The sequence below is a fragment of the Eufriesea mexicana genome, unplaced genomic scaffold (genome assembly GCF_001483705.2).
Source record: "Eufriesea mexicana isolate 0111107269 unplaced genomic scaffold, ASM148370v2 scaffold794, whole genome shotgun sequence".
Classification (NCBI taxonomy): domain Eukaryota; kingdom Metazoa; phylum Arthropoda; class Insecta; order Hymenoptera; family Apidae; genus Eufriesea; species Eufriesea mexicana.
The window spans coordinates 406,831-422,260 of record NW_016908953.1 but is presented as its reverse complement, the minus strand read 5'-3'; the positions used below and the strand labels follow the sequence as shown (position 1 = coordinate 422,260).

The 15,430-nt window shown below is 40.3% G+C and overlaps 1 protein-coding gene across 1 annotated transcript in view; it reads left to right on the top strand.

Annotated features, from left to right (window-relative positions):
- LOC108546815 (uncharacterized) overlaps positions 1-13,471 on the top strand; it is a 128,662-nt gene extending 115,191 nt beyond the window's left edge. Inside the window, exons 4-6 of the mRNA XM_017899073.1 lie at positions 2,359-2,449; positions 7,454-7,477; positions 13,418-13,471. Of these exons, the coding sequence (XP_017754562.1) occupies positions 2,359-2,449; positions 7,454-7,477; positions 13,418-13,471 (169 nt within the window). The remainder of the gene's footprint in view (positions 1-2,358; positions 2,450-7,453; positions 7,478-13,417) is intronic.
- The last annotated feature ends 1,959 nt before the right edge of the window (positions 13,472-15,430 follow it).

Below are 15,430 nucleotides of genomic sequence, written 5' to 3'. Positions count from 1 at the left end.
CCTTCGCGACTCTCTTTGCGCGACCAACCAGCTTGCAAAGGCGCGAATTAAGCACGGGCCCTGGCGCGATCTAATAAGCGAATTAAAGCGCTGAATGAAATCTACCGAGGCGAATTAACCGGGCGTGTGCTTGCGTACAAATGGACTTCTTGTGCGCTGGCAAGCGGGCCGTTTAGCGAGATGTTTGCGAGGGAGGTTCTAAGTAACTTTACCGGGTTGAAGTTGGCTAAGAAAAATTGGGAAGGATGTATATACGCGTGTAACGAAGTTTAATGGCGGACGGTATTGGATCGGAGTAACGAAGGTTGGTTTCGAAGTCGGGTATGATTAATTATGGAAGGATAATTCTAATCAGGGATACGCTCGTCTTCTGCTGTTATCGTAATGATGCGTTTAATAATTGATTACTATGTGTACGATATTATAACGTGGATGGAACGGTCGGTGTAATTTTAATCACATTTTGATCGAATTTCGTACTAAATTTAGTGGATATTTTGATACGGTTCGAGGGGAAATGTTTTTCCATTTTTCGCGAAGGTTTGAGTATTCGAGCTAAAGGAAATTAAATTTTCAGTGCTTCTCAATTGAGGGTGTAATTATAAACTTGTTCTGAGATTTACCTTTATGCGTTAATAAATGAATTAACTGAACTCCTTGGTTTAATGAACCCCTTGGCTCACCTGTTAAATTCCGATGCCACGTGCCACAGTCACAGCAGCGTTGGTCGCACGTTGAGCAAACTCGTCTGAACTTGTCGAAGAATAACACTTAACTGAGACGGAGACATCGCCGTAAATTCCCAACGAGCCTGACCGTTAATGTTTACGTCCTTCGGCTTTATCTAGAAACCTTGACTCTCAACTGTGATACGCATATTTGGTTCGAAGTTCTCTTCGCCTACAATATTGCCTGTGACTTATACAGGAAATCAATTCAAACATAAACATCAAGAGAAGCGTGGCTTGTAGCTAGGTCCTAATGCAAACGCGGGTCAGGCTCCTGGTTAATTTTCGCTTATGTCTTTCTATCTCATTGTCAGTTACGTGTTATTCTTGGACGTGTAACCGACCTTGCTGTTCGCTATGGCACGCACCATTGGAACTTAAACGGTAAGGCAAGGGTTTAAATGTAATGTACTTAGATAATAGTAATTATGGAGGGTTCGCGATAGGAATAAATAAATATACGGCTTGGTTTGGATAGGTTTTTGCCTGAGTATTTAATTGTTGGGTTGGATGGTATGATATTGGGAGTATTTAATTCCTTTGTCTACAATATCCTGTGAGATTCCTGGTAAGGAAACTGGGTCAATGTGTGAAATATGAGCGTGGCAGGGTTAGAGGCATGGTTTAAAGATAAAGCCAAATGTAAACACGAAGGGTTAGGCTCTTTAATTTTCGACGATGTGGTTCTGTCTCAGTTACGTGTTATTTTTAGCTGCATTCGCACGAAATGGCTCAACGTGTGACCGACTTCGTTGTTGATTTCACGGATGAATTTGTTCGAAGAAAAATTTATTTTAACGACGACGAAGGTACTTAAAAAGAGCCGCGTAGATGGAAAGAATAGCTGCTCACGGTTTTACGGAATATATTGTTATTTCATCAGTTCGGGTAGCCCATTAAACAACGTTAACTTCTATGGGAAGACAAATAATATGAAAGCCTTATTCAAGGAACGCAAAGAAGTTTAAAAGTCGCGATACAAGTGACTTTAGTTCGGTGGAAGCGACGCAAAGTTTATATTTCAGTCGGGAACTTTTCGTTCGAACTTTATGGTGTAAGCGAGACGTTCACGCAAAATAAAACATGTCTGCAGAAGTACGATCCCTTTGATAAAATTCAGTATCCCCGTGTTACTATGTTTCTTCGAGCTACTTTATATTATTGCATTCCTCGAAGCTACTTTGTGTTATTATACTTCTCGAAAATAAATGTTTAAGTAGCTAGTAGCCGAGCAGAGTACAAAATTTAACGAAAAATTAGGAACTTTTAATGTACCTTATCTCGTTTAATTAATCGGTGTTTATTATTACGCGAATATTTCTTATAATTTTTTATAATTTATTAAAATTATTATATACTAATGTTCCTCGTTTTACATATCTTTTACCCGCGTTCAAGACTGTAAAACTGAACGATCTACCTTATCGACTTATTATGATTTTGATATACATACATCATCAGCTTTTACATGCTTCTTACACCATGGACAAAAGGTTAATCGCTTAAACGGATATTAATTATTTGGTTGCTTCAAAAGCGTCTAACGATCTACCTTCCCCCCCCCCCCCCCCTCTTTACATTAACGAATGATCGATCTATTATAACGCGACGTTCTTCATTTTGTCGGCAGGAAAATTCAAGGACAGCACGAGCAACTCGACAAGGAGTACAGAATCCACGCTGCCGGCGTTCTCTTATGCAACTCGAGGGGCTCCGGGAAGGTAAGCGTTTTGTCATTATTCTTTCCTCTCGGCCCGTGATTCACCGAAGATAAATGGTCCTCTCGATCATCGCGGCGCGATCTATTATTTGTTAGCGCGCGAGGCCCGGCCCCCGCGATTTTCCCCGTCACTCGATTCCTCCGCGAATAAATTCGATCGATCGATCGTTCCCTCTCAGGCGACCAAGGAAAAGAGCTTCCTATGTGCCTCTTTAAGAAATTGGATACGCCTCGAGTTGTTTAAACTATTCTCAAGGTTGGTAAAAATTGGTTAGCTGAAAACTAATTGCGCGCTTGCGGCTTCGTAACATTTTTCATGGTGTATCCATCGATCGAAATATCGGTAAACTTTGCGTAATTTAGACTACCGGCTATTTCAGATGCCGTGAGACCGTGGAATTTTGCGATATATTCATTCTTCTGTGGGAAATTTCTTCCATGGAATGTGTTTATTTTGTGTAATTTTTCTTTCAGGAAAATCTTATAATTTGCGATAAACATTTTGTACCGAATCATTTTTATTTTTATGTAATGGAAATGCTTCCGTGCTTACCGATCTTCGGAATCGGAAATTTAATATTTTTCTTTATATATTGGTATGTTACAAATTTACAATGGGAGAAATAACGTTTTCGAATGGCGGTTCTTAACTAGATATATTTTATTATTAGTTATACCTTACATGTGCGATGAAAAAATTATTCGATCCTACGAGGAAAGGATGTTGGGCATGAAAGAAGCTGTCATATCTTTGAGTAGACAAATCACACCCATTTCCAGCTTTAACATATTATGTTCCGGTGGAATGGAAATTTCTAGGGAAATCGAAGGGGTCGGTGATCTCCTTTTAATGCCACGTTACCCACCTATCGACCTAACACATTCAATTTTCTCCCTTTCCGCGTGCAATAATCTTCTTTGCTCGATAAATGAAAGATTGCTTTCACTCCCATTCATATTTCATAACACGATTCTCGTATAGTGAATTCGATATATCGAAACTATTTCCTACGATGAATAGTTTAACTAATAGGACGTTGGTAATATACTGGTAATACCTTATTAATAACATACTGAAATAAACATTTTCGGGGAAGCAATATATTCATATCGATAATATTTCGGAGGTCTCTTCTCTTATATTATTACTTCAAATTATTATAAATTATTGAAATATTTTTGTCTACTCCTCGATAATGGAATATTTAATTAATATGTTATATTGCTTTATTCGAAATAGCCATCGATTTACTTTTGATTATCATTTTAATTTTTACGCGTATGAGTTGATAGGAAACTGAATTTGATATGTAGAAATTATAAGAAATAATACAAATTTAATATCTTAAATTAAGTAGGTACTAACTTGCATTTACGCGGTAAAACGAAGAAATTAGCAACACGATTTTCCGCTGCTTCCATAGTGATTTCGCAGGTACGAAACACTACACATTTCGGACATGTTTCTTGCGCACTATCTGTCGAACAACTAAACACGAATCGACAGAATCGTATCGGGAAACCCAGCTGGATTCCCACGACTAAACAGATTTTTAGAAATTAATGCTCCACCGAGTCGAGCAAAAAATCAGGTTTTAATGGGAACGTCAACACCGGGAGCCATAAATTTGACCGCCATTCGCGTTGCTCTTGAGAACTATTGGCGTTGGCTTTGACAACTTCGAAGAAATATTGTACACTGTGATTTTCATGGAAAGTTTTCAAACAGAAGCTTTCCTCGGTTTATGCATTACGAATGCAATACGGAACGTAAGATATATAGTTTCAAGTATATTATAAACATTTAGTGCATTTCAGAATTATCAAATGGATCTCTTTGATCGCTTCGTTTATTAAATCAAGTCACGAAGAAAAAGAAATGCGTCAGTTAATTATATAATGATCCAAAGTATAATTTAACTAGGTTACAAATATATTGGCGTACGTTTTTAGTCGTCATAATTATTACATTTTTCATTCGAACAGTATTACAGAGATTTATGAAAGGATTTAACAATCAAATATTTTATGGATTTCAAATTCAACAATAAAACATTTTATGCACTTCAAAGTACTCGATATGTTATATATTCTGTACTTTTAATATCATAAAATTGTAGATAATAAAATTGTTTCAATATGCAAACTACATCCAGCAGCCTGCACTTAGTGTAGATATATTGGACAATATTGAAATGGTTTTGGACGTAATGCAGCTTTCAATAAAATTGTTAAATTGCTCATCTTCTTTTCTGATAAATTTTGTTTGATCGCAGAAAAAAATATAATGCATCGAAACCTCGGTTAATAATTTTCTAACGATCACTATACCGATAAATCAGAAGGTAACAGCTGGACGTGTCACAGCCACGATCTCCAATTCCAACTTCGCCACCGCTTCTCGAATAAATTACCATCGACTTCTTATTCCTTAAAACCTTAAAACGCGCAGAATCACGTCGCGGGGGAATTTTTCAATCCCGATGGCTTCGAAAGTTCGCCGATTTTTAACATTGTTCTTACCCCCACATCACCATATACTTCATCATCATCCCCTCATCGATCACCTGCTCTCTCCAGCGGGGAATAAAAAGAATGGAACGTTTATCCGCCAAAGTTCTCCGCTGAAATGCATCGAACGGTCGCCCGACAGCGGGAAGCCTCTCCGATTTCGCCAAGAAAATAGTGTAACGCAATCTAAAAGAACGAGGTGAACTTTCGAGGATCACCGATCCACCCTCTTCAACGTTTCATCGTCGAGCCTCCGGAATAATAGATATTCAATTCCTCTGTGTGCGGGTCTCTCTTCCTCTTCAGCTTCTCTATCTGGTCCCTGGCCTGCACCCTTACTTCACCGAGTCGTCGTTCCAGTCCAGCGTCTTCGTCGAACTAAACTTTGGCCGGATTATCGCGCTTTGTCGAAGATCGAGAAGCAGCCAGCTCGCAGCGAGTGGCACTTCGGAGTAACCGAGGATCGGCGACTCCATCTCGAGCTGCGGCGTCTTCGCTGTGAGAGAGGGCAAACTTGTCGGGGGTTGACCTCGACTATGACGAGTAACTGTGACTGGAACGACGGAAGAACAGTCGGACCAATGATAAGGCGAGCCAACCAGGTCGAGATAACCCGGAACTCCAAGCTCCTCGATGCTCTTGCTGCCCCCTGTCGATTCGTATGCTTGTTAGTTATGAGGTTTTTAAAGTCTCGCTTTAGCTTGTTTAGTTTGGGGGTTGGGATTGTTGTTTCGTCGATTTTCGATGGTTTGCAGAATTTCTGGTATTTGTGGATTACTCAGGAAACTCGCTGCTGTTTAGTTATGCTGTTACGGGGGTGAGTTGAAAGTATCTAAAGAAATTTGTCGACAATTAGGTTCATCGTTCATAGATCGAATTAAAAAATTTTCTATTGTTTAAGGGAGATTTTAACGCGTTAAATGCCACGCCGGTTTTACGTGTCGTTTCGTTTACGTTACAGTTAGCCATCATGCGGGCCCGGAATGTCTAATGCCGGTCCCTAGACTCTAAATATCGTTAAAATGATCTTGATATCTCTAACAGTACATTTACGTTAAAAAATTTGTCGAATTTGACAGACTTTTTAAAACATAAATATTCATATTTTATTAAGATGAAATAGACCCTCTTCAGAATTATCTACGCTACCGATAAATATAGTATCTAATATTTCCCTTCATGGCTAATTACCCACGGTATACTGCAAGGGAAATTTTATTTCGGTAGCTTGGTAGTTTTTATCTTAAGATCTACGTTTCAATATTTCGTCAACGAGGACGGTCTTGGAAAATTAATCGTCGTATCTCGTCATCAAAGCGCAAGGGAGTTTTAACTCTGCCACGGACAGTGAGCAGGGCGCAAAGATTGAACATACAGCGGGCAATTTAGCGATAAGGTGAAATATGAATCCGAGATACCGCGGCTCGAGGCGCTCTCTGCTTCACGTCAAACTGTGCATACAGCGACTCTCGTTCTTTTTAATTTCCCCGGGACTCCTTTTCGTTTCGAAGAACTAATTTCTGTGGAATTGCAGTAGCCTTCCGGGAACGATTTTGAAAAACGTCGGGTGGTACAATTTCAGACGAGAACCGTTGAAACTGGCTTAGTTTCGTTTTGTCGTATTTATACTATTTTCTATCGCGTCTTCTTAATTTCTCGCCTTTACGTCGAACTTTTCCCCGGCAATTAATTACTGCAATTTTTTAATTATCGATATACTTTATGGAAACGGATATTAATAAATTTATTTTCTATTAGGTCGTGTTAATTAGTCGAGGTCGTTAATAATTGGGTTATTTCGTTAAAAATTATTTCGTTCATTTCCATCAGTGGTCAAATAATATTTATTATTATAAATGAAACATCAGGTGGCGATATTTATTCGTCTGTTCTATTTCCAAATTATTCGCAAATATTTTTCCACGCTACCTATACCTTTTTCGTGATACATACGTGATACAATATATATTCCGAGAAACTCAATCTACACACGGTCTCGCAAGTAGCATAACTAATTATACCCATTACCGTCGAAAATCGGTCGAATCTTAATCCCGAACATGCTCTCGAGTCTAGACGCAACTTGCTGGCCCGGACCTAACTTCTCATCGCGAATGGTCTAATGACTATTTCCACGATAGCCGGATCACGGAGCTCGGCTGCTTCCGGGTACGAAATACGGAAAACGAGAAAGCGAAACGTCGTGGAAACTGAGTAAGGGAAAACAACGACGTTAGATGGAACGCGTATGGGAGCCGGAAGGTACGGCTGAGGGAAAGGATAATGGGCCACAGGGGACAAACGGAGGCGCAGGAAGAGGGAAACGCGTAGGAAATAATATGAAATCCGAGGCTGTGGAGCGTGTTAGACAGAAATAAGAACGGAGACTCAGCGAAGTAGGCGGAAAAATACACGGGGGTAGGGCCAGATGACGAAGCGCAAAAACGAACGGGGAAATTACGAGAGGAGCCGGATCGCGGGGCGGATAATAAAGCGGCGCGAGCAGGAGAAGAAGAAGAAAATACGTGTCCATGACGAAGCGGAGAATTATGGGAGCAGAAGACAAACGGACGACAAAGCTGCGGGAGAAACGGGTCCGCCGGAAGGAATGAAATATGAAAGACGCGCGCGAGGGTTGAAGAGTATCGACTGACGCGGGACCGGTGTCGCGGCGGTTTCCGGCACGCTGCATTGGACAAGTTGCAACGGTATAACGGAGCGGAAAGGTGAACGGAACTGGGATTCGAAGACATGAAAGAAGGCAGAGGGATCGGGGGTGTCGCACTGATCAGAAACAAAACCGTCTCCGCTCTGGAAATTAAAAGGAAGTAAGAGGGAATGTAGGTGATAGGTTGGGGTGTGGGTGCTGTCTCGAGGAAAACATTTGCTCGAGTTTCCAGGTCTTATCCGGCTGACTGTTGCGTATCGAATGGACGTTTCAGTCATTCGGAACTGGCAGAAATATGGATGAAGTTCCTCGGACTAAATTTTTTCCAGAAACTTTTGCATCAGAGTTAGATACCTTGCCTTATGTAGGCTGAATTTAATCCTCTGCACTCGACGATTTTTGGCTAGAGAAGAGTAGAAAATCAAAGATTCTCTATTAAAGAAGTGACGATACATTTTTGAGCAGTAAATAAAGAATTGTATAATAATAGAATTGAAGAATTATTGAATTTCGATATATTAATTAATATCGATCTTCCAAATTTTATGAAATGGTGACTGAGGGTCGACTCTCGAGTGCAAAGGTTAAAATACTTAACCTGGGTAAAAATTTATCGCAATCCGATAGTAAACAGAGGTTATTAGAATCCGATACGAGAGATCGATTAAACAAACGCTCGAGGATCAGGAAGCAATTAAACTTGATAACGCGATACCGAATAATTATAAATTTTTTGAATCGTATCATCGCTAACTGTTGTACGGAAAAACGGCTACTAAATTGGTTGATTAAAAGAGTATTTCGAAGATTCCCGGAATCTCGTTATTTTTCGTATCATGGAGTAGAAATTGAAGTATTCGGTAAATAAAGGGTGAAATGGGCAAAGGAAGGAAGAAAAATAAACGAGCAACGAAGAAAGTAGCGAGCCAAAGGGGAAACAGATCGGATGAACGAATAAACCAAATAACGACGCCTTCCGTATCGACTTACAGTTTTTTCCATTTTGCTTTTTCCTTCCTTCCTTCCTTCCCTTTCGTTTCTTCCGTTCTCAGACGTTGCTCGATCTTTCCACCCCTGTTTCCACTCCCTTTTCATTCCCTACACGTTCGACAAACGAGGTTGGGGTGCATTAGTGGTGTCCAATTACAGAGCCGCAATGCACCCTGGCCGAGACGCGTTATTTTCACGGAGACGCGAACGCTGGTGAAAAGGGAGAAAGCGAGACGCTGGCAATTTTTCCGAAAATGCCAAAGTTGCGTGAAAGCGAGAACAGTTTCGAACTAAGTTTCGACTAACGTACCGTTGATGGGCTTTAACTTTCGTTTTATCGCGGTGCTTGTTTTGGATGTTACATGGGATGCCAGGGGATGAAGAACCAAAGTTCAGAATGCGGCCCAATTTTCTGGAAAAAATGTCGATAAAGTAGCGTGATAAACGGCTAATAAAATGAGGCAAATTTTGCTAGCCGTTTTAATAAATCGGTACATGAATCTCATTCCGTAACAAACACTTATACGTACCTCTGATTCAGTGAAAAACAGATTCTCTAAAAAAAAAAAAAAAAATGAGCGTCGTTTATCTCTAGTCGCAACCAGATAATCCAGCCTCTAGAAACAACGAAAAAGTTGTCATCGGAATTACAACGAACGTTCACCTCATATTTCATGGCCCATTCGTTGTTGCATCCTGGGCCATTACAACGGCACGTTAACGAACTGCGATCGAATTCCCGACAATATCGATAAATTATTATTCGAAACGCAACGAATCCAGAGTGAATCAGTCGTTGAACAGCCGGGGTCGATATGGTCGCGTTTGGAAAGGTCCGCGGCCGGACATGGTCGCGAGCGAATCGGCCATTTTATTCGTACGCGTTGCGAATCGAAAGTGCACGACGGAAAATTGATTTTTCGGGCGTGATTTGTCAAAACTCGGCCGTTTCACCGTAGGAAAGAGTTAATGAGCAATCGATGTATCAGTCGACCCAATTCTCAGACACCGCAACAGCCGGCTTTGCGATCAGTACGAATTGGAACACGTGGCAAAACGTTTCCGCCATCCACGGCATGACAGATCCGACGCAACGATCGCGCCTCTCAAAATCGAATCAGTCAAATTCCCGATTTTTTTCCCCTCTTTTTCTTCCTATCAGTCTCTTCACCCCCGACTCGTGCGCGCGTTTGATACGTAATTCTTTTTTCGAAGTGATTTTTTTCTCGTCCTCGCGAACGTTTTTTGAGAACTGACGTTTGCGATCGATAGGTTAAAAAGACAATGAATTTTCACGCGAATCGAAGTTGCATGAAAAATATTATAATTCGATGAGGAGTTCGTATTTTGATCGCTCTGCTGTCCGAAAATTTTTTCATTCGATCTGTCAGCGACTGTAAAAAAGATTTTATTTCGAAAAGGAAGGAGTGAAAATTATCCGTGAGTTTCTTCATAGAGTAGATTTATTTTTTCTCATACTGACGACATTAGGAAGTAAATGTTCGTTCAATTTATCTGGAAGGAAAATTCTGACACGAATTTCGGAGTATGTGCTTACACCTTTGTTCGTACGGTCCTGCAGCGAAACTGTGCGAGCAAAGGTGCGGTCTTTCATCGCTTCTGCAATTGCAGCATGGAGATAAACATTTCACTGAACATTTTGGACACGTCGCTGGCACGCTGTCTACCGAACAACTGAATAGAACTCAACGATGTCGCATTTATAAATCCAGCTGTGCTCTTTCTGCGAGTAAACAAATTTGTATAATATTTCAGGCCGTAAACGAGACCGTAAATTTTGACCAGCCTTTTTCCACGTGTTTCCAGGTCTGTGATTATTTTTTACATATTTTTAAATATTTCACACGACGAATTTCTACGGGAATTTAATACCTGATCTTGAATTTCTTGATAAAAGAATGTAGACGTATTTCTGTAACTTTTATTTTCATATTACGTCAGTGGAATAGAATCTTCTTCTTACAATTGCCCTTCGACATGACGCCATTTCTACGACGAGTCACTACGCGAATATATCGGACAGCGAATATCCACGAGAGGAAATTCCTCTGTCATTCGACACAAAGAGCACGGAAAGACGGAAGAAACGTGGAAGAAGAACCGAATACTAAGGAAGGAGCGTATCTATCGACTTGTTCCCGGAGAATGTCTGCGTGCAATAAGTACGCAAGACGCTTTTAAGTCGGATATCCGGTGTAATAAGAACAAGCGCGCGAGATGAAAAGTAACGAGGAAACTCGTTGAGCAACGTCGAAGAAGCGATACAAATAAATCCACTTTATTCCAGCGAAATTATACGTAAAGATGGGTAAAAGATTGAGATAGCCAGATAGCTCGTAAAGAACACGCGATCCGAAGTAGATGAATTATGGAAAGGAACATGAAGGATGCGAAGGGACGCGCAGGTGGAAGAAATTACCGTGCTAACTGTGTTCGCGATCAAGATGAAGTAGGTCGAAAGGATTTTTTCCACTTTCGAGTATCTATCAAATGAAAAGCCCGAGGAGAACGTGGAATTTAGCTCTTCTCTCGGTTTCGAAGTAGATTCCATCGACATTTCCGTTTGTTTTTATATATTTTTCTTTATTAAATCTTAATTACAGTGTACACACAATTTCTTATATTTCTCGCAGTGAAGGTACTAATTCAGATAACATATTTCGTTATATTTTCTGACCCCAGTCACTGGGATAAAGTATAATAAAAATTATATGCAACGAATACAGGTTTCATTAAATACGGTTTATTAATACCGGTCTCTCGAAAATGTTTAAGCGTCATATCAGAATTCCTTATTACGTCCAACCGCCATGATCCAATTATCGCTGAAGAATCGAGTTTCCAGTTCACTTCGAATTAACCAAGATAAAAATTGAAATTGGAACAGCAACTACTCGCGTATTTCCTCTTAGACGAACGTCTCCGTTTCATATTGCATCAAACTTCATTTTTCCGCTACATTTAGTCATGGAGTTTATCCTCCGTAGGTTTCAAAAGTCACGTGCATATTTTCCGACTTTGGATATGGTCTTTGCGGTTAAAGTTTGTCTTGCTGCCGTGGAACGGAGCGCGGAATTGGAGAACAGGGAATCACGCAACTCGACGCGATGGTAATCAGAAGTTGTTATATACGTATTTCCCGTGTTCTTCTCGAATCAACCTGGCTCTCGAGAAATAATGATTATTCGTAAAATAATCGCGAATAAGAGAAGATAAAACAAGAATCCTTTTATCAGTTACCGAATAGGTTACTGAACGAAGAAGAGAGGGAGTATCGAGGGAAGTCAGAAAATTTAACGAACAAGGAAAAGGGAAAAATAATTTTATCGATTTCGGAATAAATACGTTGCATACAGAGTCGGATTGTAGATGTGGATAATTCCGCTTCGCATTTTGCAGAAGAGTATCAATTATCTGGCGCTGAGCACCGATCTATAGACGCAGAGTGTGGTAGAAAATATAGGATCTTCGCTGGGTTATACACTCTAGAGGATCATATAGGTTCAGAAAGTACTTTTGAATAGATTTCAATGGCTCGTATTACTATATGCTCCTATTCGTCCAAGTTATTATTTAATTACGACTTCCATTATTTCTTTCAATGCATGTCAATTCCTCCATTGAGATCCATTTAAGATAAGTCTCGTCCTCAATCTCTCCATCTCGTTTCTCTAATTCGATCTCTTTAATTCATTTTCGAATCACTCAGATCATTCGTGAAAAATTAATCACGCAGAGTATGTGTGTTTTAATCCAGGTCAGTAGACGCTTAAAAATATCCTTACCTTTACATCGTTTTATCTTACTCTTACTCTTCTCTTAATTTTTCGACCATGAAACGTATAATTTTAAATAAATTATAAATAAATCAAAAACTATCGAGTAGTTGCCCTTATAATGATATATTTTCTTGAATTGCATGGCGAAATCTACAAACCTGTAAAGTTTCAATTAAGTCCGTGACCTGAAGAATTTGCACTCTTCTTGTAAGACCCCCCTATCGCTCTTAATACTATCTCCTTTGCTAGAGTTCTTAGCTTGCAATACCACAAAAGCATCTTACTCTTACTCATTTTCATGTTATATCGTTCAGAGTGGTAAACGACACCGAATCGTAATGTATTACATTTTACTCAATCACAAAATCAAATAATAAGACAGATAATCCCAGTTACTCTTTACCACAGGTCATTAAAATCGTCCGATTCACTCGATTTATTATCTCAGTTGCTATTCTCAAAGCGTAATTATTAAGTACGAGAGGAGAATAAATTTGCAACAATTTTCCATCGCGCAAGATGATCTAGCCACAAAACGCGGGAATAGAAAACATCTCTCGATCCTTTTATCAGCGTGGACATTAAGCTCGACAATGGGTCGTTTGCTCCATCACTCATCGTTAGATCGTTACAAATTGGACGCTCGAAAATTCCAGCGGAGGAACATTAGCAGAGTCACAGGGAGCTAGAACCACTACTCTTATCTCGTCGTGGCCGGTGTCAAAGACTGGCAAATATTTTCTCCGCAATTTCAGCTGAAATTTGCGAGGACAACACAGTGGAGGCAGCCCTTATCTGACCGGAAGCGATGGGGTGGCCGCAGGAAGGACACGAACTGTGCGGATACGCAAAAACGCCACGCGTTGCTGCTTCACGGCCAAATTGGCGAAGAGGAACGGCCCCTGAGAGCAGGATAATTATCGTTATCGTCGGCGTGTCTCAGCCTCCTTCTCCGTTTCTTCTGTCGCCGCGCCACGTTTGCCCACGGTGACCGTCTTTTAAAACCGGTGCCAGAGAACGCGCCGTTTGCCGAGACAATGCCGGCCACCTATGAATTCAAATTACCGTCTACAGGCGGCTAGAATTTTTAATTAAAACGCAACGCGGCCTGCTACGAACTGGCCGCTGCCCGATGGCCGGGGTTAACGAGCATGAAATAACGAGTGTGACGCCGTGTGAAAAATGAAGATGCCACCCCTCTCTCTGCCTCTCTGAATTCTTCTTTTCATGGCCCACCGTTTTTCCCTTCTTTCTTCTTTTCTTCTTACTTCTTTGCTTTGTTCGTTATATCGTTAGAGAAATTTGGTTCTTATGTCGGGCTGCTTTTGTCAGAAAGAACAATTTGGGGTGGACATTTTACGTGATTTTACCTGCACGCGGTTTCGTGCGTGACTTATGCATGTACGTGCTTCCGGAGTTGAATTGTTACATTAATTACGAATGCTTTCTTCGGCTTCCTAACACCAGAACTGCCAACGGTATCAAAGTAACTCGTATCAGACATTTTATTATCGCGATTCTTCACGATACGCAGTTCCCCTCCGAGAATTAATATTTATCCGAATAATTAAAATTAATTAATGATAATCGGTATAATTAGCAAGTCTGCTATCTCATGACGACTAATTTTCTAAGTCGTTTTATTAGTTTCTCGAAGACACTTGTGCGAAACGAGCTTCTAAATGTTGCCAGACGTGACCACTGAAACTTCCCCGCTTTATCATAATTATCTCAAAGTATCCGCTCGTTTAGCATATTGCTCGAGTTTTATGTTCCTCTTAATATACCGAATTCGGTTAGAATTCCTCCACGTCGATTACGTATATTTCTTCGGAATTCCTTTTCCCGTAAATAAATCATGGTTCCTTTCTCTTAGCTTGCTCCTCCAACGTGGAAACTCCTGGTTCGCGTGTCCAGCATCCCTAACCGGAAATTAGGTTACGTTTCGTTCCATTAGCCGTCGTTCAATATCGAATACATCTGCTAGTGTCTACGACAATAACGCAACGTGGAAACAAGCTCTCGCTTGGCTCTGTTATATTTTTCTTCGGCGTTTTCGCGTTCGCGTTTTCCCCACGGGTTTTTCGTTCTTTCGCGAGAAACGACCCGGAGGAGTAACACGGCCATTCAAAGGACACGTCTTACCAGGGAACGAGACGATCGTTCCAAAAGTCTCGATGAATAACGCGAAACTATATGGACGACCTGATTAACTCGCGTTAACTACCCAACGCGAGATCAGCTGGTGTTTCCACGAAGCTGGAAAGCACAACGCGATACGCGAGTTTCTCCCTTGGGGGATTCAGGAAATGAGTTGAAGTTTTGAGAGTTCTTGTCGCTTGTGGTGAATATTCCATTCTATTTGGTTGATTGTAACGTTGCCGGGAGTTTTCAAATTCGTAAGAATGTCGAGTGGTTCTCTTCGTGGATCGCTCGTTTAAATGTAACATTTTTCCTTCTCCGTTGCTACGGGTATGCATGACGAATTGTTATGTACGTGGCCAGATTTTATCAGACAGTTGTTGAGAAGATTCTGAGGCAAGAAGTTAATCTTTTGTAGTCCAAGGTGGTGCTTGAGCCCAATTGGTTCATCGTTGAGGATCTACCTAAAAATGCTATTCAAAATTTGATTCTATTTTCTTATTCTTCTAACCAATAACGTATAATAAATAAAATATAACATAAATATTGAGATATTTTTGTCGAATTAAATTAGGGCAAAGAACTATCATATAAGTTCAAGTCAACGTAGAATCGTGAAGGGTTACTGCATTTCTTGCTTCGTTTAATTGTGACTGGTTTGAAATTAATCAAATTTTTAACTATCAATTTTTAACTAATGTTATTCGCGTTGTTATAGTTCATAGAAATGAGATTGATCGTTGTGAATGTAGCAACAATTGCAAATCAGCTATCAGATCAGTGGAACAGTAGATAGAGTTCTAGTGAAACAAGCAGTGATTTATTACCTCCCTTTTAAGAAGCATAAATTCGTTTACAGCTATCATTTCAC